Raw genomic sequence first — 22,990 nt, 5'->3', positions numbered from 1 at the left:
TCATTGCAACTGATGCTGTGCTACAAAATACGGTTTTTGCGGCGCACAACTTACGAAAATACCCAATGTTTCTCGACACATTTTATTCGGACACATAGGAAGCAGCGGATGTCGAATGATATACGTAAATGTTAGTAAACATTTTTCAGATATTCGTGTGTAAATGGTACTGACACGTCCAACAGTCAGGTACGACTATTGCTAATAAGGATCTATGTAACATGTATGCAACATATAAGTGATTAACATTCGAACTAGTATACTCTATAATATCAAAAGCGATGATACACTAAAATTCATTAGTCTATAATATCAAATGCAATGCTACACTAAAAGTCATTACACTGTGACTCAAAGCACTTATTAAAAGACGAAGTCAGCACCAAATTAATTTCCTGAACCGTGAAACGTTAGTAGAAATGCCGAAAACAAATACTAACCTGTTTTTTCGGTTCTTAGACGATAGATTGTAACTTCAGAATCAGATCCTAAAAAAAAAAGGCAAGCAAATAGATGAGAAAATTGAACATGTATTTCATTGCTTGCCATGATATTACTATGCCCAGACAAAAACGTAAATTTTTTACCTGTAATGGAATCTGGAGCACTGTGGTCAGTAGTTGCGATTACTGCCACAAAGATGCAGATGAGCAAAATAACGCTTCTGCGAAACATTATGCAAAGACAAAGATGTCGGCCCAAGAAAAGATCTATTCCATCAAAATATCTTCATGACATTTGCACGCTGTCGAAAAAACCTGTAAATTCATATAAAATTCATATTTATTCAAATATAGTTACAAAACTATTTTATGCTCAACAAAGTGTACAAAAAATTATCTTCAACATAGCTCGGGCTGTGTTATTTGATAAGCTTCATATTACTTAGTTCTGCGCAATACATACTTAATAACTCAACAACGCTATTTACCTTAAATATTTCCGAAGTCATTTAAGATTTCGTAATTCTATTTACATCAGATCATGAAACTTCCTGGCAGATTAAAACTGTGTGCCCGACAGAGACTCGATGGTAGAGCACTTGCCCGCGAAAGGCATAGGTCCCGAGTTCGAGTCTCGGTCGGGCACACAGTTTTAATCTGCCAGGAAGTTTCATATCAGCGCACACTCCGCTGCAGAGTGAAAATCTCATTCTGGATACATCAGATCAGTTTGCAGAAAGTAAGCAGGAAACGAAGTGTAGTGGCAGTAGGAGCTGATGTTTCGTGCAAAGGAAAAGATAGCTGGGGGGGGGGGGGGTGTCTTGTCAACAGCAGCAGCGGCCAAAGCGTGCAGCGACAACATCGCCAGGGGCCGGATGAGCGTCGGTGTGGGGGCGGAGGGCCAGCGGGCAGTTCCCAGCAGTCCCAGCAACAGCAGGGCGTCGCACGAACGCCAGGTGCTCTGCGTTGTTTATCAAACAGTTTTACGTGAAGTATTCGGTAAAATATTTTCGATTCTGACATGTTAGCTTCATTGTGAACTGCCCATCTTATCATTAATGGCTATAATTACTGTAATAGTTCCTAATTAAGTAACATGCAGCATGAAATTCGCAATGAAAAATAGAAGACACCGTGAGACTGCGTTCGTTGCACATCGGTTCATACATTGCTGAGTATGAAACATGTGTACGTAAACATGGAACGTACATCGCAAAGGCAGGTTGTTTCAGTTGAGGTCGTTGTGGAATCATTCAAGAAAAGTCTGTACTCAGTAGCGCGGAAATACCAAAAATGTGCAGTTGGTGTTGACTTAAATCTACCGAGAATGGACTGGGGCGTCTATGGATTAACTGCAACTGGTACAGGTAGGCGGTCTTGACACAAGCCTGAGGCAGGATTCGAACCTGCGATCGTAGCAGCAGCGTGGTTCCGGACTGAAGCGCCTAGAACCGCTCGGCCACATCGAGTTAATAAAACAGTCAAGTTGGTTAGGAGAGTATTCCATGCTAGAAAAAGATGCAGTCGTTAGCATCCCACTTAGACAACGGATGCACATCATTTAGCTGCAATATGACTGACGTAGAGCAATTTTGCGAAAAATATAAATTGAAATTCGCACTCTGGAGACGTTCGTGCCAAGTACGTGGATAGCAAAGGTAATGACCCTCCGTTGCTTAATAGTCAGATCTGGAAAATCCTGAGAAACCAGAGATTGTTGCACTATTGTCTCGGAAAATAACGCGCCGATGATGACAGGTACATACAACTTCCACCGTCAGACCTCAGTGAAAGATCTCGGCGAGAAGCCAAGAAAATTCTGGACACAGGTAAAGTCACTCTCTGTCTACTCGCAAGAGGAAAGCTGAAGTTTTAAACTTTACGTTTAAGAAACCACTCACGCAGGAGGATCGTGCAAACACACCGTCGTTTGACTGTCGTACACCTCCCGCATGGAGGAGATAAAAATAGGCATCCGTGGCCTAGATAAACGACTCGGAGAGTTGCAAACGTATAGTTGGCAAGGTCCAACAATTACGTTTTACAGAGAGTGCTCTACGTCACTGGCCCCTTACTTGAAACGCATTCATCGTGATACTCCCGCCCAGCGAAAAGCCCATAGCGTCTGGAAAGTCTGGAAATAAGTACAGGTGACTCCTGCACATAAGAGGGGTAAAACAATGGACCTGCGTAATTACAGACCAATTACAGACCTGCGTAATTGACTCTGAATATAACAAATTTTCTTGAGACAGAAAAGCTTCTGTCCACAGACTGCACGGATTTATAAAGCATCGCTCGTGCGAAGCTCTGCTTGCCCCTTTCTCACACGACACCTCGTACAAACTCTGACTGGAGGGCACCAGAAAGATTTCTTATCCCTAGATTCCGAAAAGCGCTTGACACGGTGTCCCACTGACGAATATCGGAGCGCAGAGTGAGCGCGCAAGTTAAATGACAATCACTGGAGGGAAGAGGACGTTGTTTTCGTGGAGCACCATGACGAAATTTAGACAACGGGCATTAGAGGCCAACTGCAGAACGATTCTACTGCCCCCAACGCACATTTTGTCTACGGACCGCGGAGATAATACAAGGGAGATTAAGGGTCGTACGGGGGAGGGGAGGGAGGGGGCTGTAGACAGCCCTGCTTCCCTCGACGTATTCGCAAGTGGACCACGAAAGGAAACGACTAGCCGTCGGATGTGGTGGTACATTTCGCCACACGGTGGCTTTCGGAATATGTATATAAACGTAAATGTACAGACTGTCTTTGGCTTTGGATTTCGGAGGAGGTCTATATCTATCTCGAATCTAGAGAAAATGCAAACATTTTCACCTAGGCGCACTCCATTACAGTAAAAGTGATTTATTTTTAAAAATTTATTACATTTCATGTATAGTTCAAAATATCGAAACGAGTGTATGGAAAATTATAATACGCAAATAGAACACTGTTTTAAATATAGACAGAAGTTCAAATGGTTCAAATGGCTATGAGCACTATGCGACTTAACTTCTGAGGTCATCAGTCGCCTAGAACTTAGAACTAATTAAACCTAACTAACCTAAGGACATCACACACATCCATGCCCGAGGGAGGATTCGAACGTGCGACCGTAGCGGTCACGCGGTTCCAGACTGAAGCGCCAAGAACCGCACGGCCACTCCGGCCAGCTGACAGAAGTGACTACAGGTTTTTTCAGTGCCACAATCCAGTTACAGCTGATGAAAGAGAAATTGTGCGGGCTTGCAAAAACAAAACTGAAAAAATGTAATATACTCACAGTAACTATGATATTCCACAAGTTTCCTGAAAGGAGCTTACGGGCGCTCAACACCGAGGTCACCAGCGACAAGTTTCCTCACGCGCCTTGTCCTTAGTTTATTTTGTTCAGTAATAGACTCTGACTAGCAAACTATCGCAATTACAACTACATTAGCATATTAAACAAGTTAAGTCATGTAAAACGTACTGTGCTTTGGTAAAAGAGCAAAGCTGAACATGGTACAACAGAAATACAAATGAAATTCGGAAAAAAAGGTTGAAACGCCAGACCAGAACAGTTCATCACTTCTGTTGCTGTTTCGCTGGAATCCAGTAACCTAGCTCATTCTTCGAAAAGAACACCTTGAAGGAAAACTTATCAAAGCATTTTCACTATACACATCACTGATCTTAGGAATATTAAACAATTCACGCCGAACTGTACGCCATGACTCTGGCCATATCCTCATCAGAGTAAAGTTCTGAACGTGTCCGCCTGATATGTATTCTAACACAAAAAAAACAACGAAGGAGTTATACATATTGGTCACAATTTGATATTCATGTAGGTATCGACGGAAATCGAAAAATGTAAACTTTGACGGCCGATGGATGCATGTGTGACGTTCCAGTAAGTTTCACTACGTGCCTGGCAAGTCCGGTGAATAAGGAACTTGCCGAATCCATGACTCAGCTGGACAATAACTACGCCTCGTAGACAAGCTCGTGAACAGAATACGAAGACGTCCGCATTTGAGAGAGAACGTGCAGTTGGGCTCACACAATCCGGTTTTAGTAATCAGCGAATCGCTCGACGTTTGAATAGGAGCGATGCCACCATTCGATGATGGCGGCAGGACTGGGTGAACCGTGGCCGAACACGGCGCATCAAGGAAGCGGTTCATCTGCAGAGGCGACAGAAAGAGAGGGACGAGCAATCGTCGCAGGGGCACTCAGAGACCCGGCATCATTGCTATCACGGATCGGTGCTCCAGTGACCACAAGTACCATTTGTAGGAGGTTCACATGAAGAGGGCTGATCTCACAGCGTCTTTTGCGGTGACTGCCGTTGGCCTATGTACACCACAAGCCCCTCTGCAGTGGTGATGGACAGGTTCGGCCTGGCCTCTCATTGGCTGGAGCAGAATTGTCTTCAGTGATGAGTTCCCTTTCAGACTGAGCCCCGACGTCCCGGACAGTGGTGCGGTGGGATACCAACATGACTGTCGCCTGCATTCGGCCTGACAGTCAGGAGTGATGGTCTGGGATGCCGTAGGAGGACACACTTAGAGCGCAGCGGTACGTCGACGACATTTTACGCCTCGTTTTGGTTTTCTTCGTGCCAAGTCCTCCTGGCCTTACATTTCAGCGAGAAAATGTCCGCCCGCCCACGCCGAGCGTTTCTACTGCTTGCTTTGTGCTCGCCAAATCCTACCTCGGCCATCGGATCTCTTTCCAATTGAGAACGTTTGGAACGCTATCGGCAGGGCCCTCCAGTTAGTTCGGGATTTTGACGATCGGACGCGCCAGTTGGATAGAATTTGGCAGGACACCACTCAGGAGGACCTCCACCAACTCTATCAATCAATGCCCAGCCGAATAACTACTTCCACAAGGACAGACGTGGACCAAAGCGTTATTGACGTACCCAGTCTCTTGAATAAATCGTCCAGTTTTTCTGAAATTTTAGTGATTTGTTTGTCTGTACATGTACATCACAGCTACCGATTTTTGTCCCATTCGGATAAACCCTTCGTGGTATGTCGTTTTTATTGTTACGGGAAGGTGTCGTCGTTGAGTGACTGTAGGAGGATGCAAGATGACTTCGACAGGATTTGTGATTGGTGTAAAGAATGGCAGCTAACTCTAAATATAGATAAATGTAAATTGATGCAGATGAATAGGAAAAAGAATCCCGTAATGTTTGAATACTCCATTAGTAGTGTAGCGCATGACGCAGTCACGTCGATTAAATATTTGGGCGTAACACTGCAGAGGGATATGAAGTGGGACAAGCATGTAATGGCAGTTGTGGGGAAGGCGGATAGTCGTCTTCAGTTCATTGGTAGAATTTTGGGAAAATGTGGTTCATCTGTAAAGGAGACCGCTTATAAAACACTAATACGACCTATTCTTGAGTACTGCTCGAGCGTTTGGGATCGCTATCAGGTCGGATTGAGGGAGGACACAGAAGCAATTCAGAGGCGGGCTGCTAGATTTGTTACTGGTAGGTTTGATCATCACGCGAGTGTTACGGAAATGCTGCAGGAACTCGGGTGGAAGTCTCTGGAGGAAAGGAGGCGTTCTTTTCGTGAATCGCTACTGAGGAAATTCAGAGAACCAGCATTTGAGGCTGACTGCAGTTCAGTTTTACTGCCGCCAACTTACATTTCGCAGAATGACCACAAAGATAAGATAAGAGAGATTAGGGCTCGTACAGAGGCGTATAGGCACTCATTTTTCCCTCGTTCTGTTTGGGAGTGGAACTGGGAGAGAAGATGCTAGTTGTGGTACGAGGTACCCTCCGCCACGCACCATATGGAGAGGGGGGGGGGATGTTTACAGCCTACGACAGTGATGTAGGTGAAGTCGAGAAGAGCAAATTTGTAGTTTTATACGAGACACTTCTGGTCAAGAAACAGCCTCAGATTGGACTATGAGCCCCTAAACCTCAGCGGAAGGATCCCATAAGTTATTTTGGCTAAGGCTGTCCCCGAATTTTTTTTTTAAACACCTTGTTCTGGTGCTTAAGAATTTGGAAGTTAATGCTTGAGCAAATTTTGCATCAAAATATTGTAAATCATAACAGCATAAAATTAACAATTGAATCGTTTTGTTTGTCTGTCCTTTTTGCAAGAAACTACTGTCTTACGAGTATAATATAATTAGTGTTGCATGAGGTGGTGTGCATACTGTAAGACCTTCAGTACACAGACTATCAGATTATTTGACTTGTCACTCTAACAAAGTAGGCGAGTGTCAGCAATATGTCTCGTGGTCTTGTCGTGGCATGTTTATCTTCTGCCGTTAGGTCAGATGATAGAAATGCCACTTGCATGCTTAGAGTAGCAGATTGACACTGACCAACTTTAAACAGAACTTGATTAATTTTCACACACATTTATTAAAATAATAACAAGCATAAAAATTACTTAACATTGTTCTGGATGCTATTTACAATTGACAATCTGAAGTTCCTTTAGTATTGGTACGTTAATGTTATTCTCACATATATCTCTGATACTTGACAAAAGTGTCTACACATTTATTTTCATGGCTATGTACAGGAATATGGTAATCCTATTAGGTGCAGATTGAAACTTGACTATAGACTGGTACAGAAAAATGTAGAACTCGTACAGACTGGTACAGACTAATGCAGACTGGTACAGACGGGTGCAGACAAATGCAGACTGACTAATCGGAGGTCTGTACACTCGTTATAATACCTCGCGTGTTCATGTATCACTGCACGAGTGTGATCCACGAGGAGAAAAGGTTCTACGTTAGCAGCAATCTCATTGGCTGCGTTACATATTAATACGCGGATCGGCGGAAGCAGAAGTTGGTCCGTCTCTATGGCAGCGCCATCTCGCAGTGCGGAGACGGACGAGCGCTGCGCCTGCGCTGTTGTGCTTAGCGGGGCACGCTCTAGTGGGAAAGTTGTGTACGTGCTGACTACATGGAACTATGTACACAACACATGACACAGAGGAATTAAAGACGTTGTCTACCAGTGGACATTGATTTATACCACTGGTGCAAGCTGAAAATCTGCGCCAGATCACAATTCAAACGTAGGCCTTCTGCTTACTTTTATTTCGTACTTTTTGTTCTTTTTTTTACTTTTTTGTTGCCCTAGACCTCTTCCACTTCAGGCATTGGCACATAACACTCCTGCTACCCCAAAAAACCTATCTAATCTACAAACAGAACAATATCTAGTGCCACCGCCACTTTCACCCTAAGCTAACTAGGACGGATGTTTGCCTCCACTTCAGACTCCGCCCACGAACAACTCTGATTGTCTTTATAATCAGATAAAACAAGGGGACGATATTTTTATTATCTTTCATTTGTTTTATTTCCTATTTTTGTTTAAGCTTCTTTTAGGGCTGTCCACAGCAGCCAGACGGCGGGATGTCCTAGTCGTCTTCTCGTTCAGCGAGGGTGCAGCACCCTATAATTATCGTTGATATCTCGTCAGTCCATCCTGTGCTATATCTTCAATCTCTTCTCACTCTCGTTACAATCCAATACTCTGGAGGGTTCGTAAACAACGATCCCAAGTAATTCGCAAAGAGCGAACCATACGACGCCTTGCGCCATAAAACCGTGTAGTTGCTCCTTAAATAGTAGCAAAAATCTAAGAACTCTGAAAAGCCCTGCCTAAAAGAGTATGACAACGCGGCGCCATGACGAGTGGCAGGGTAGCAAGTGACTTCGCGGTGGATCACTTCGGTGGGCTCTACGGACTCAGGCGACCGTCGCGGCAACGATGCCAACACGCGCCGTGTGAGGAGCCAGCAGTCGGCAGCCGCACCATACACGAAACGGTGCATGAGCGTGTCGACAGCGGTTCATCTGGGACAGACACGGCCCCTGGCAAGATGTGTAGTGTATAAGCGTCGTCGGGTGGGAAAATGTCCAGTCGTCTGCACGTACCACAGCGCACTCACCGCGGTGAGAAGGAAAGGCGAGTGTATGTTACCTCATACCCTCCTCCATCCAATCACCCGACGTCGATGTTCAATCACGTAAGCAGGCAGTGTCCGCTGAAAGTAGTGATGGAAGCCCTAGGAACTCATGTAGTCCGTAGAACATCCAACACATAACTCGTGTCGACTATGTAAGTGCGGATGTGACACAGTGGTGGCGCGATATGTCCGAGAAGAACAGGCGCCCGGAGGGACTGAGGCGCCACCTCTTGAATCGGTGTAACGGTGCGCGTGTGCTTGCAAAGCACGTAGGCGATGCATCGTCCGCAAATGAGAGCGCGTGCCCTGTTTTGCACGTTTATCATTCAAGTGCCGTCTGCGTGTGTGGGCAACGTCAGTGTCTCGTAACGGGTCTCGAATAGTCTCGAATACCCTACCATCGCTGCCGAAATGACCAAAGGCCACCTGTAACTTAGCAGCCACCGTAGCAGGCGTTGGGAGAACTTATGTGTGTAATGATTAAGTTTCGGGGCGACGTAGATGTTGACAAAAGGCACCTGCATAATCGAGTCAAGTGTTCGAAATGTATGGAAACGAACATCCGCGTCGATCGTATTATGTACTCTGCGATACATAGCTGCTACTGTGCGGGGCACGTTCCCACGGAAGGTCACTCCCAAACATTCCATCACCAGGATCTCGGTACTGGGCAGCAGCGTACTGATATTTAGTTCTTTGCCCACATCCACTCAGCGCGACTTCCGCAGGTTGACACGGCTCCCGACCACCTCGCCGCAGCACTAAAGCCACGCGACGGCCGTACATGGATCTTCTGCCGACCTCGCCAAGAAAGCTACATCGTCGGCGCAGACACCACATGTAAAACGCGCATTGCGGAGGCGAATGCCCCGCGCACACTGACGTGGACCCTGAAGTGCAGGCTCGAGAGCGACGGCGAGGAGAAAGGCCGACAGCAAGCACTCTTGTCACACTGAGCTGTCAACATTGAACTGCGGCGCGCGGTAGCCGTTGACCAGGCCATTGCAAGGGGCCACGCGGCTGAGACAGAGAACCGCACCAGCCGATACTGGGGACAGACACGTCTTCTCTAAGCCTGCTCAACTCGGTTAAACGCGTGGTCTGGGTCAGCAGCCACGAGGGCGCCTTCTAAGCCACATGCCGACATCAGCGCCACGACATGTCTATAAGAGTTTAACGCCATATGTAAATATATTAGTGCCACCTCCCAGGCAGGCTTGGTCGACGTGAATGGTATCTATGACAGTAGCGAGGAGGTGAGCACGAAGTATGCACGCGAACAGCTTGCAATCGGAACTGACATGTCAACAGGTGGAAGTCTTGCGGTCTACACCTCCCTGTTGGGTTTTGTCACGGGGATTACCACATCCTCCCGAAATTCGCGCCGGTCGGGGTGGCCGAGCGCTTCTAGGCGCTACAGTGTGGAACCTCGCGACCGCTACGGTCGCAGGTTTGAAGCCTGCCTCGATCATGGATGTGTGTCATGTCCTTAGGTTAGTTAGGTTTAAATAGTTGTAAGTTATAGGGGACTGATGACCTCAGAAGTTGAGTCTCATAGTGCTCAGAGCCATTTGAACCATTTTGAACCAAAATTCGCGTGGGGGGGGGGGGCGAAATTTTGGATCCAGGGGTTCGGAGTACATCTGTCGCCGAACGTTCCCCATCAGGTCAGAAAAGATGCCATAATATTCAAGCGGAAGACCATCAAGTCCAGGGGATTAGTTTCTCGCGCCCCGCGACGGGGCCATGCCCATTTCTTCCATTGTGACGGCCTCCAAGAATGTCTCGTCTGACAGAGAGTGCGGTAATAACCTGTGAGGACACGGGAGATTGGGGTGTTTGTCTCTTAATGTTGTCCGTCCGCCGCAACAACTGCAATGATAAGTCGCCTGTTACGATTCTATGACGACGTGATGAAGAGAAGCACGAACCTCTGGAATGGAATCTCGCAGTCTCGATCGAACTCGCGTGCCTCCCAATCTGGTAGCCGTGATCTGCAGGAGCTGTGTCTGTGTCCGGAGATTGGCCGTTTGGCGCTGTGGCGGAGGTTACTGCGACGCTAGTTCCTGCAAGACTTTGTACTAAAACTCAGAGATCTATCGTTGCCAAAGCGCCCTGCCTGTCCATCCACCACGAACGTGCAGCAAATAGCTGGTTTGGTGCAGTGTATCCACCACCTTTTCACGGAATCCTAGGTACGACGTCCTAGTTCACATTTGTTGCACCTATCAGCGACAGCTAGACGGCAAGCCTCTTCCTGGAGAATGTCTACATTGAGAGTCCACTGTCCTCTAGTACCGCTCACGTGTTGCAGTGGCAGGGTCAGGGGCAGACGATGGCCTGACGCTCACTGAATGCCGTGGGCCACAGCCTGGCACTGACACTCGCTGCCCCAAGACCTAGGAAACGTAAATCCTGCAGAACCTGCTGGCCGAGTGGCTGGCGAAGTGTGTATGTCCGCGTCGGTCACAGTGTATTATTAGCAAAACGAGTTCCGTAGTCATCGCACAAAGGGCTGGACACGGTATGTGGTGAGTGATCCGATCCTCAGGGCGTAAGACGCTGCTCCCACCTGTTGCAACTTGGACCAGGACGGTCGCGGGGTAGCACCGACGGAAGGCGCGGAGGGGCCCGCGAACAACAACACAACGGAGAAGGACGGACACGACCAATGTAGGACGGAACGAATACGACAAGACCGAGCAACAGAGTCACAAGGAAACAAACTCGTATACGAACGAGGAAGAAAGCAGTATAGCGAAAGCGAGGTGTAAACCGACGTAAGCGAGATTAGACTGACTGGATGAGCTTTTTTTTTCCTTTATTGAGTTTCGATTCCCCCTAAGGGGGCGGGCTGGCAGCAGCTTACTACGCCTCTCTTCAGCCTACAGAATTCGTTTTAAAAAGATGAAGATAATAAAAAAAATAATAAGTTGGCGATAAAATCGGTGACTTAAAGGTAAAATGGCAGAAAATTCTGGTGTTTAAAACATAAAACACAGGGTTGATGATGCTAATAAAATACACAGGAAGCAGAAAAATAATAGACAGACAATTAAAAAACATGGCGACAGTCTGGGTTCTGTTCGCAAGAGATATAAAAAGCACACCCAGCGACAGCATGATTTCTGTTCGCAACACTGTGGAAAGACGCACAACACTGAACACTCACTTAAACACTGCACTAAAAAGTTGGCACAAATATGACATACGCACACCCGAGAGCAGGTGGGGGGAAACTGGTCAGATGACGGAAAAAAAAGGGGGGAAGGAGAGGGGTGGGGGGTGCTGAGCAGACGTGCCAGGGAGTGGGAAAGGCAGAGGAGGGGAGTACAAAAGGACTCGGGGGGGGGGGGGGAGAAAGGAGATAGGGAGAGGGTAGGTGGGGAGAAAACACAGGATGGAAGGGGGGAGGAAGAGGGAGCCCAGGGAAAGGACGGAGGAAAAGAGGGGGGTGAGGATCAGAGTTGATAGGAGGGATAAATGGAGGGAGAGAGGGCACCATCTGGGAGGGGGAGTTGATGGAAGCCACCTTGGGAAAGGAGATGTAGGGTGTAGAGATGGAGGGTAGGGGGATACAACAGTGAAGACGTGGCAGGGGGCAGGGATGGGAGAGGAGAGGAGCAACCAGGGGGTGAGGGGGTGCAAGGCGGCGGGAGGTGTAGAGGATGCGGATATGTTCGAGGAAGAGGAGCAGATGGGGGAAAGGAATGAGATCATAGAGGATCCGCGTGGGGGACAGGAGGCGTATACGGAAGGCGAGGCAGAGTGCATGACGCTCAAGGTTCTGGAGGGACTTATAGAATTTGGGGGGGGGGGGGGGGGCAGATATCCAGGCAGGACTGGCATAACAGAGGATGGGACGGATTAAGGATTTATAGGTGTGGAGGATGGTAGAGGGGTGCAACCCCCATGTCCGGCCAGAGAGGAGTTTGAGGAGTCGGAGGCGGTTGTGGGCTTTGGATTGGATGGAGCGGAGATGTGGGATCCAGGTGAGGTGACGGTTAATGGTAAGGCCAAGGTAGGTGAGGGTGGGGGTGAGGCAGACAGGACGGGCGCAGACAGTAAGGGAGAAATCCAGGAGCCGGAAGGAGCGAGTGGTATGACCTACGATGATTGCCTGGGTCTTGGAAGGATTGATTTTCAGGAGCCACTGGTTACACCATGCAGCAAAAAGGTCAAGGTGATTCTGGAGAAGGCGTTGGGACTGTTGGAGGGTAGGAGCGAGGGCGAGGTATGCAGTGTCATCAGCATATTGCAAGAGGTGTACTGGAGGGGGGGGGGATTGGGGCATATCTGCCATGTACAGGAGGTAGAGGAGAGGGGAGAGGACAGAGCCCTGGGGCACACCCGCAGAGGGGTAGAAGGTGTGGGAATTGGCATTATGGATGGTAACATAGAAGGGGCGGTGGGAAAGGAAGGAGGCCATCAGACGGATGTAGTTGATAGGAAGGGCGTAGGTTTGGAGTTTAAACAGGAGACCGGGATGCCAGACACAGTCGTAGGCGTTTTCGAGTTCAAGGGAGACAAAAATGGCGGAGCGACGGGAGTTAAGCTGGAGGGAGAGGAGATGAGTGAGGCGGAGGAGTTGGTCATCAGCAGAGAAGGAAGGTCGAAAGCCACATTGGGTGTTGGGGAGGAGGTGGTGTTGGAGGAGGTGGTGATGGATGCGCCAGGAAAGAATGGATTCCAAGAGCTTGCTGAACACCGATGTGAGACAGATAGGACGATAGGAAGAGGCACCAGATGGAGGCTTGTTGGGTTTGGAGAACATCAGGATAAGGGAGGTTTTCCACAGGTCGGGAAAGAAGCCAGTGGCAAGGATGACATTGTAGAGGGTGGCAAGGATTGAAAGGAAGGAGGGAGGGCAGTGTTTGAGGTGGCGGTAGGTAATGCAGTCTTGGCCGGGAGCAGTGTTGCGTTTAGTGCGGAGTGTGAGGCTGATGTCCTGTGCAGTGATGGGAGTGTTAAGTGCAGATGGTGGGGTGTGACCCAAGTACTGGAAGCTAGCAGCAAGGGGAGGAACAGAGGTATTCGTACGGTCCATGACGTCAGGGAAAAAGGAATAATCAAAGTGGGGATCATCTGGAACGGAAAAAACATCGGAGAGGTGAGAGGCAAAGTGGTTGGCCTTACTGAGGTTGTCAGGAAAGGGACGGTCATTAAGGAGGAGAGGGTACTGGAGGATGGGGCGGGTCCCAGTAAGAAGGTGGAAAGCAGACCAGTACTTGGAAGAGTTTATGGGGAGCGTGGTGTTGAGTTGAGTACATGTCTGGCGCCAGGCACGGCGTTTCTCACTGTAAGCAGGTTGCGGATGTGTCGTTGTAATTGCCAGTGACGGGTAAGTGTATCCCGGTCGCGAGTGCGGAGAAAAGAGCTGTGGATGAGCGAATGGCCGGCGCTTAAGTACGCTCTCGGGGGCGCCACTGTTGGCCGCTGGGACAACGTGATCTACTGTGGCGCCCCCACACTAAAGGATAGGCGCCAATTGAGACGTGTATAGCACGTGTGACGTGACACGACACTACAGCGCTACACGCACGTGCCGCACGAGTCGCGCGGGTCCAGCGCATATTGCGACGCGTACACCATACTTCGCACGCGCCGACTGGCGACGCTCTGCGCTGACTGAACCGAAGCGCGCGCAACCTCTTATCTTTCTCAAACGATTTTACAGAAACTATTCTCTGAAAATATATGAATTTTGCCTTACTTTTAGCGTTATATGTCAGCTTCGTGACGAAGTGCTGATCACCTCGCTAATGACCATTCTTATTGTGATGTACACATTTTAGTAAGACACTACGCAAAACTCAAAAAGTTTGCAACGAAAATTAGGGGTCGCTATGATTTTGCGTTTGGTGCGTATTACACCATATGTTGCTGCGTATGAAATTTAGCTAACTTGCTGAATTTTTGATTAGACTTGGGGGGAGGACTCTATCTGCCTCCGATCTCGAGAAAATGGATACCATGTAGCGCGCTCACTTCCGATTTCACGCCCGCGAGAACGAAATACTGGCATCATCTCTCGTATCTCCTAAACTGCTCGAGACATCGAACCAAAATTTGGCGAATGATAGCACACAAAGAGGAGAGTGTTTTGCCAATTATTAAACACACGGAACTTTCTTACCTATGGCGATATATCACTACTTATATTTCTTTTTTTATTTATTTCATTCCAGTGACTGTAATTTTTTAATAGTTATCTTCACCTAGCGAAACAACAGTTTCCTAGTATGAAAATAAACATGAAATTTCTTCTTTTATGTTACTGCAAACCGATACTATGTGGTTTTTCGTAAGCTATTGAGCTCTGTGATTGCCAATTACTTGTTTAATGAGGCCCTCCGTTTCGGAATTCTGTCCTAATAGCTGCTGTGAGATGAGTTTGGCAAATTACATTGTGACAAAGGAAGTACAATTAAACCAGTCACCAAGCGAAATGTGTCTTTTACTCGTAAATGGTAATGCTTCTTGGAATGAGAAAAGGTTTACAACTCACACAAAAACAGATTGGCAATTCTGTTGGAATTTTGGTGGAATCCCCGTAACCCATCGTATTTTTAACACTGAGCGACTGGAATGGAAACTTACCAAAGGATTTTATTCCTTCTCTTGATCTGAGCAGTATTAAAATCATGACAAGTGTTCCTTTAGGCGGAATGATAGGCACATGCCAAATACTGTTTACTCACCTAGGGCTGGCCAAACTGACAATGCGTGATCGCGAATAAAATAGCTGTTATTGAGAAAAATAAACAATTGATCTGTCGCACAACACAAAGGTCAGTGTATTGTCAGCAGCAAAGGATAATGCACGCGACAGGAATGCACAAGCTAGCCATGTGTGCCTTGTGAGATGGAGTTCGAAAAACATTGTCATGTAAGTAGATCTGCCTTTGTCAGCAGCACATTTTAACAAATTAATTATATCAAATCATAACACTCTTTTAGGATAATTACTACTTTCCCAATAATACCGACCATTTTCTTCATTTGTGTAGCCTGTTGTTGTATAATTAGTTTATTAATGCTGATAATGTCCATGCAACAATTGAAATGCTTTTTCTCATCATGGTGAACCAATTAAAACATTGTTGTTTGTGACTGCTTTTCGACTGTTTCTAACTTGCAGTGGAAATATGTTGTTCACATGCATGTAGTGCAGTGTGTCGTATTACATTGTTACATCCATATCAGAGTAATCACAGTGAAACTTCTATACTTCAGATCTTGTACGCTTTTTACCACAAGCACAAAGGGATCACACCTGTGGAGATTATCCATTTCTTATTTTTGTAACAGATCGCACAGATACGCTAGCTTACTAGGCAGCGAGAATATAACCTTGCTTTACTTTCCTGCCTTGATTCTTAATCACATGATTATATAATATTCCTTGCTTCCTTATTCACTACCCTCTGTCCCTTCTTGCGATCTGAAAACATCGCGGAGGCATATGGTGCGATTCCAGCGGCCAATGGCTCATGAGTTACTGAAGTATACATTTTTCTTGACAGAAGAAAAACAAAACAAAACTATACAGATATAAATAACAGAAAAGTATATCGTGCTAACGAAGAAAGCTGGAGCGATTAAATGGCGAAAAAAGAAACACTACCCAAAGGCAATAAAATTCAGTACACAGTAAGGCGAAATTTATCGTATTGGCAATACTACCACTGCTGATATGCGTCGTTCCGATGTGAGCATATGGCCGGACTACTTTTCCGCTCCCCGCCTCAAATTTCCCACGGTGCTAGCGAGGCAAGCGCGACGCGCGGCGCGAGAAACTGTGTCTCAACCACAACGCCACGCGACCTGGCGCAGGCGCGTGTCGCGTCCCAGTCGCGTCGCGTCGCAATTTGCGCGCTCCCATTTGAACCTGTGATGTTACAAAAACACGCGCTGCGCTGCGTCGCGCCACACGCGCTATACGCGTCTCAATTTGCGCCTAGCCTAGGTGCGTTTTTGTAACATTACAGGTTCAAATGGGACCGCGCAAATTGCGACGCGACGCGACTGGGACGCGACACGCGCCTGCGCCAGGTCGCGCGGCGTTGTGGTTGAGGCAGAGTTTCTCGCGCCGCGCGTCGCGCTTACCTCGCTAGCACCGTGGGAAATTTGAGGAGGGAGCGGAAAAGTAGCCCGGCCATATGCTCACATCGGAACGGCGCATATGAGCAGTGATAGTATTGCCAATACGATAAATTTTGGCTTACTGTGTACTAAATTTTATTGCCTTTGGGTAGTGTTTCGTTTTTCGCCATTTAAACGCTCCAGCTTTCTTCGTTAGCACGTTATACTTTTCTGTTATTTATATCTGCATAGTTTTGTTTTGTTTTTCTTCTGTCAAGAAAAATGCATACTTCGGTAAGTGATGAACCGTTGCCCACTGGAATTGTATCGTATGCCTTCGTGATGTTTTCAGATCGCAAGAAGGGACAGAAGGTAGTGAATAAGGAAGCAAGGAATATTATAAAATCATGTGATTAAGAATCAAGGCAGGAAAGTAAAGCAAGGTTATCTTCTTGCTGCATAGTAAGCTAGCGTATCTGTGCGATCTGTTACAAAAATTTAGAAAGGGATAGTCTCCATAGGTGTGATCCCTTTGTGCTCCTGGTAAAAAGCGTCCACAATTTGAAGTATAGAAGTTTCGCTGTGATTACTCTGATATGGATGTAATAATGCAATACGACACACTGTACTACATGCATATCGACATCACATTTCCACTGCAAGTTAGAAACAGTCGAAAAGCAGTCACAAATAACAATGTTTTAATTGGTTCACCATGATGAGAAAAAGCATTTCAATTGTTGCATGGACATTATCAGCATTAATAAACTAATTATACAACAACAGGCTACACAAATGAAGAAAATGGTCGGTATTATTAGGAAAGTAGGAATTATCCTAAAAGAGTGTTATGATGTGCTGCTGACAAAGGCAGATCTACTTACATGACAATGTTTTCCGAACTCCATCTCACAAGGCACACATGGCTAGCTTGTGCATTCCTGTCGCGCGCATTATCCTCCGCTGCTGCCAATACACTGGCCATTGTGTTGTTCGACCGATCTCTTGTTTATTTTTCTCAATAACAACTATTTTATTCGCGATCACACATTGTCAGTTTGGCAAGCCGTAGTATGAGTAAACAGTATCTGGCGTGTGCCTATCATTCCGCCTGAAGGAACACTCGTCACTCAGATCATGAGAAGGAATCCTTTGGTAAGTTTCCATTCCAGTCGCTCAGTGCTAAAAATACGATGGGTTATGGGGTTCCACCAAAATTCCAACAGAATTGCTAATCTATTTTTGTGTGAGTTATTATTCTTTTCTCATTCGGAGAAGCATCACCGTTTGTCAGCAACGGCCACATTTCTCTTGGTGACTGGTTTAATTGTACTGTCACAGTGTAATTTGGGAAACTCATCTCAGCTATTGAGACAGAATTCCGAAACGGAGTGCCTCATTAAACAAGTAATTGGTAATCACAGAGCCCAGTACCTTAGGAAAAACGTCAGTGTCCGTCTGCAGTAACATAAAAGAAGAAATTTCATGTTTATTTTCATACTAGGAAGATCTTGTTTCGCTAGCTGTCGATAACTCTTAAAAAATTACAGTCACTGGAGTGAAATACATAATAAGGGAAGTACTGAAATATCGCCATAGATACGAAAGTTCCGTGTGTTTAAAAATTGGCAAAACACTCTCCTCCTTGTGCGCTATCATTAGCCAAGCTTTCGTTTCGATGTCTCGAGCGGTTCAGGAGATATGAGAGATGTTGCGAGTTTTTCGTTCACGCGGGCGTGAAATCGGAAGTGAGCGCGCTACATGGGATCCATTTTCTCGAGATCGGAGGCAGATGGAGACCTCCTCCCAAGTCTAAACATAAATTCAGCATGTTAGCTAAATTTCATACGCAGCAACATATGGTGTAATACGCACCAAACGCAAAATCATAGCGACCCCTAAGTTTCGTTGCAAACTTTTTGAATTTTGCGTAGTGTCTTACTAAAATGTGTACATCACAATAGGAATGGTCATTAGCGAGGTGATGGGCACTTCGCCACGAAGCTGACATATAACGCTACAAGTAAGGCAAAAATCATACATTTTCAGTGAATAGTTTCTGTAAAATCGTTTGAGAAAGATAACAGGTTGCACGTGCTTCGGTTCTGTCAGCGCAGAGCGTCGCCAGACGGCGCGTGCGAAGTATGGTGTACGCGTCGCAATATGCGCTGGACCCGCGCGACTCGTGCGGCACGTGCGTGTGCGTGTAGCGCTGTAGTGTCGTGTCACGTCACACTTGCTATACGCTTCTCAATTTGCACCTAAGGCTAGGCGCAAATTGAGAAGCGTATAGCACGTGTGACATGACAAGACACTACAGCGCGACACCCACGTGCCGCACGGGTCGCGCGGTTCCAGCGCATATTGCGACACGTACACCATACTTCACACGCGCCGACTGGCGACGCTCTGCGCTGACTGAACCGAAGCGCGCGCAACCTCTTATCTTTCTCAAACGATTTTACAGAAACTATTCTCTGAAAATATATGAATTTTGCCTTACTTTTAGCGTTATATGTCAGCTTCGTGACGAAGTGCTGATCACCTCGCTAATGACCATTCTTATTGTGATGTACACATTTTAGTAAGACACTACGCAAAACTCAAAAAGTTTGCAACGAAAATTAGGGGTCGCTATGATTTTGCGTTTGGTGCGTATTACACCATATGTTGCTGCGTATGAAATTTAGCTAACATTCTGAATTTTTGTTTAGACTTGGGAGGAGATCTCTATCTGCCTCCGATCTCGAGAAAATGGATCCCATGTAGCGCGCTCACTTCCGATCTCACGCCCGCGAGAATGAAATACTCGCAACATCTCTCGTATCTCCTAAACCGCTCGAGACATCGGAACGAAAGTTTGGCGAATGATAGCACACAAGGAGGAGAGTGTTTTGCCAATTATTAAACACACGGAACTTTCTTATCTATGGCGATATATCACTACTTATACTTCTTTTTTTATTTATTTCACTCCAGTGACTAATTTTTTAAGAGTTATCGACAGCTAGCGAAACAAGAGCTTCCTAGTATGAAAATAAACATGAAATTTCTTCTTTTATGTTACTGCAGACCGATACTATGAGGTTTTTCGTAAGCTATTGAACTTTGTGATTGCCAATTACTTGTTTAATGAGGCCCTTCGTTTCGGAATTCTGTCTCAATAGCTGCTGTGAGATGAGTTGGGCATATTACATTGTGACAAAGGAAGTACAATTAAACCAGTCACCAAGCGAAATGTGTCTTTTACTCGTAAATGGTAATGCTTCTTGGAATGAGAAAAGGTTTACAACTCACACAAAAACAGATTGGCAATTCTGTTGGAATTTTGGTGGAATCCCCGTAACCCATCGTGTTTTTAACACTGAGCGACTGGAATGGAAATTTACCAAAGGGTTTTATTCCTTCTCTTGATATGAGCAGTATTAAAATAATGACGAGCGTTCCTTCAGGCGGAATGATAGGCACATGCCAGATACTGTTTACTCACCTAGGGCTTGCCAAACTGACAATGCGTGATCGCGAATAAAATAGTTGTTATTGAGAAAAATAAACAATTGGTCTGTCGCACAACACAATGGTCAGTGTATTGTCAGCAGCGAAGGATAATGCGCCCAACAGGAATGCACAAGCTAGCCATGTGTGCCTTGTGAGATGGAGTTCGAAAAACATTGCCATGAAAGTAGACCTGCCTTTGTCAGCAGCACATTTCAACAAATTAAATATATCTAATCGTAACACTCTTTTAGGATATTCCTACTTTCGTAATAATACCGACCATTTTCTTCATTTGTGTAGCCTGTTGTATAATTAGTTTATTAATGCTGATAATGTCCATGCAACAATTGAAATGCTTTTTCTCATCAAGACGAACCAATTAAAACATTGTTGTTTGTGACTGCTTTTCGACTGTTTCTAGCTTGCAGTGGAAATATGTTGTTCACATGCATGTAGTACAGTGTGTCGTATTACATTATTACATCCATATCAGAGTAATCACAGTGAAACTTCTATACTTCTGATCTTGGACTCTTTTTACCACAAGCACAAAGAGATCACACCTGTGGAGATAATCCCTTTCTAAATTTTTGTAACAGATCGTACAGATACGCTAGCTTACTAGGCAGCGAGAATATAACGTTGCCTTACTTCCCTGCCTTGATTCTTAATCATATGATTTTATAATATTCCTTGCTTCCTTATTCAACCCTCTGTCCCTTCTTGCGATCTGAAAACATCGCGGAGGCCTATGGCGCAATTCCAGCGGCCAATGGCTCATCAGTTACTAAAGTATACATTTTCTTGACAGAAGAAAAACAAAACAAAACTATGCAGATATAAATAACAGAAAAGTATAACGTGCTAACGAAGAAAGCTGGAAGGTATAAATGGTGAAAAACGAAACACTGCCAAAAGGCAATAAAATTCAGTAGACAGTAAGGAAAAATTTATCGTATTGGCAATACTACCACTGCTGATATGCGCCGTTCCGATGTGAGCATATGGCCGGACTACTTTTCCGCTCCCCGCCTCAAATTTCCCACGGTGCTAGCGAGGCAAGCGCTACGCGCGGCGCGAGAAACTGTGCCTCAACCACAACGCCGCGCGACCTGACGCAGGCGCGTGTCGCGTCCCAGTCACGTCGCGTCGCAATTTGCGCGGTCCCATTTGAACCTGTGATGTTACAAAAACACGCGCTGCGCTGCGTCGCGCCACACGCGCTATACGCGTCTCAATTTGCGCCTAGCCCAAGCGGGCCAGGTGGCGCGCGCCGCCACAGCTAACGGCGCGATGGTGCAGAGACCTCTAGGGGTCTTCGACGTCCATGACGTCTGGCGGGGATTCAAATTCCACGGCGCGCGGTACCAGACCACCCACCACTAGGTGCTCTGTAGTGCGTTGAAACATTGGAGATATCTCAGTAGAGTAATAGACTGTTTGCTCTCGACTCTCGGCACCTCCGTAGTTGTACAGACGTAACGCAGGTATCCGTAAACATCCAGGAGCAGAAGCACCATATAAATGTCCGCCACCCGAATCACGTCGTTCAACAGCCGGGTTTTGGTCGTCGAACTAATACCGTTGACGTTGAGTGTACCTATCCATACACCTGGGAAATCGGATACTACGATGACGTATCCTGCAACGATCCGCCGGCCGCGGGCGTCAGGTGGTCGCTCGGGTCTGACATCATTGTTTCCGTCTCCTTGTCGGACGCCCAGTCGCCAGGCTGGACGCGTGGTACGTTAGGAGCCGCAACATCGCTATGAGGCTAGTCAGTGGGTCGGGCACCGTGAAGCTGTGTGTGTCCTCGGGCAGACGTTGCCAACAGCGAAGCGTGAACCGTGGGAGTGGGGTCCACAGAGGGAGAGGGGTTGTGCCCAAGAGCGTGAAACGTGTCACCGTCTCGAAAAGCGTTTCCCGCGCATAGCCTCCTCTCCTTTCGCCGTTTGGGTGACTTGTGTTTGCGGTAACCCGTGTCTGCATCCTGTGGATCACTACGAAAAGTACATCTACATCTACATACATACTCCGTAATCCTCTATACGGTGCGTGGCGGAGAGTATCTCGTACCACAACTAGCATCTTTTCTCCCTGTTCCACTCCCAAACAGAACGAGGGAAAAATGACTGCCTATATGCCTCTGTACGCGCCCTAATCTCTCTTATCTTATCCTTGTGGTCTTTCCGCGAAATATAAGTTGGTAGCTGTGAAATTGTACTGCAGGCAGCCTCAGATGCTGGTTCTCTAAATTTCCTCAGTAGTGACTCACGAAAAGAACGCCTGCTTTCTTCTAGAGACTCACACCCGAGTTCCTGAAGCATTTCCGTGACACTCCCGTGATGGTCAAACCTACCAGTAACAAATCTAGCAGCCCGCCCCTGAATTGCTTCTATGTGCTCACTCAATCCGACATGATAGGGATCCCAAACGCTCGAGCACTACTCAAGAATAAGTCGTATTAGTGTTTTATAAGCGGTCTCCTTTACAGATAAACCACATCTTTCCAAAATTCTACCAATGAACCGAAGACGACTATCCGCCTTCCCCACAATTGCCATTACACGTTTGTCCCACTTCATATCGCTCTGCAGTGTTACTCCCAAATATTTAATCGACGTGACTGTGTCAAGCGCTACACTAATAATGGAGTATCCAAGCATTACGGGATTCTTTTTCCTATTCATCTACATTAATTTACCTTTATCTGTATTTAGAGTCAGCTGCCATTCTTTACACCAATCACAAATCCTGTCCAAGTCATCTTGTATCCTCCTACAGTCACTCAACGACGACACCTTCCCGTACACCACAGCATCGTCAGCAAACAGCCGCACATTGCTATCCACCCTATCCAAAAGATCATTTATGTAGATAGAAAACAACAGCGGATCTACCACACTTCCCTGGGGCAATCCAGATGATACCCTCACCTCCGATGAACACTCACCATCGAGGACAACGTACTGGATTCTATTACTTAAGAAGTCTTCGAG

General features: G+C 46.5%; 1 protein-coding gene across 2 annotated transcripts in view; it reads right to left on the bottom strand.

Annotated features, from left to right (window-relative positions):
• Positions 1 to 22,990, bottom strand: part of LOC126195831 (uncharacterized) — a 672,121-nt gene that overhangs the window by 584,114 nt on the left and 65,017 nt on the right. For both annotated transcript variants that reach the window (XM_049934505.1, XM_049934506.1), the window contains exons 2-3: positions 588 to 758; positions 441 to 488 (exon numbers count right to left, since the gene is read on the bottom strand). In XM_049934505.1, coding sequence (XP_049790462.1) covers positions 441 to 488; positions 588 to 675 — 136 coding nt within the window. In that variant the 5' untranslated portion in view covers positions 676 to 758. The remainder of the gene's footprint in view (positions 1 to 440; positions 489 to 587; positions 759 to 22,990) is intronic.

Source organism: Schistocerca nitens, chromosome 7 (assembly GCF_023898315.1).
Source record: "Schistocerca nitens isolate TAMUIC-IGC-003100 chromosome 7, iqSchNite1.1, whole genome shotgun sequence".
Classification (NCBI taxonomy): domain Eukaryota; kingdom Metazoa; phylum Arthropoda; class Insecta; order Orthoptera; family Acrididae; genus Schistocerca; species Schistocerca nitens.
This window is presented reverse-complemented; position numbering and strand designations above follow the sequence as displayed.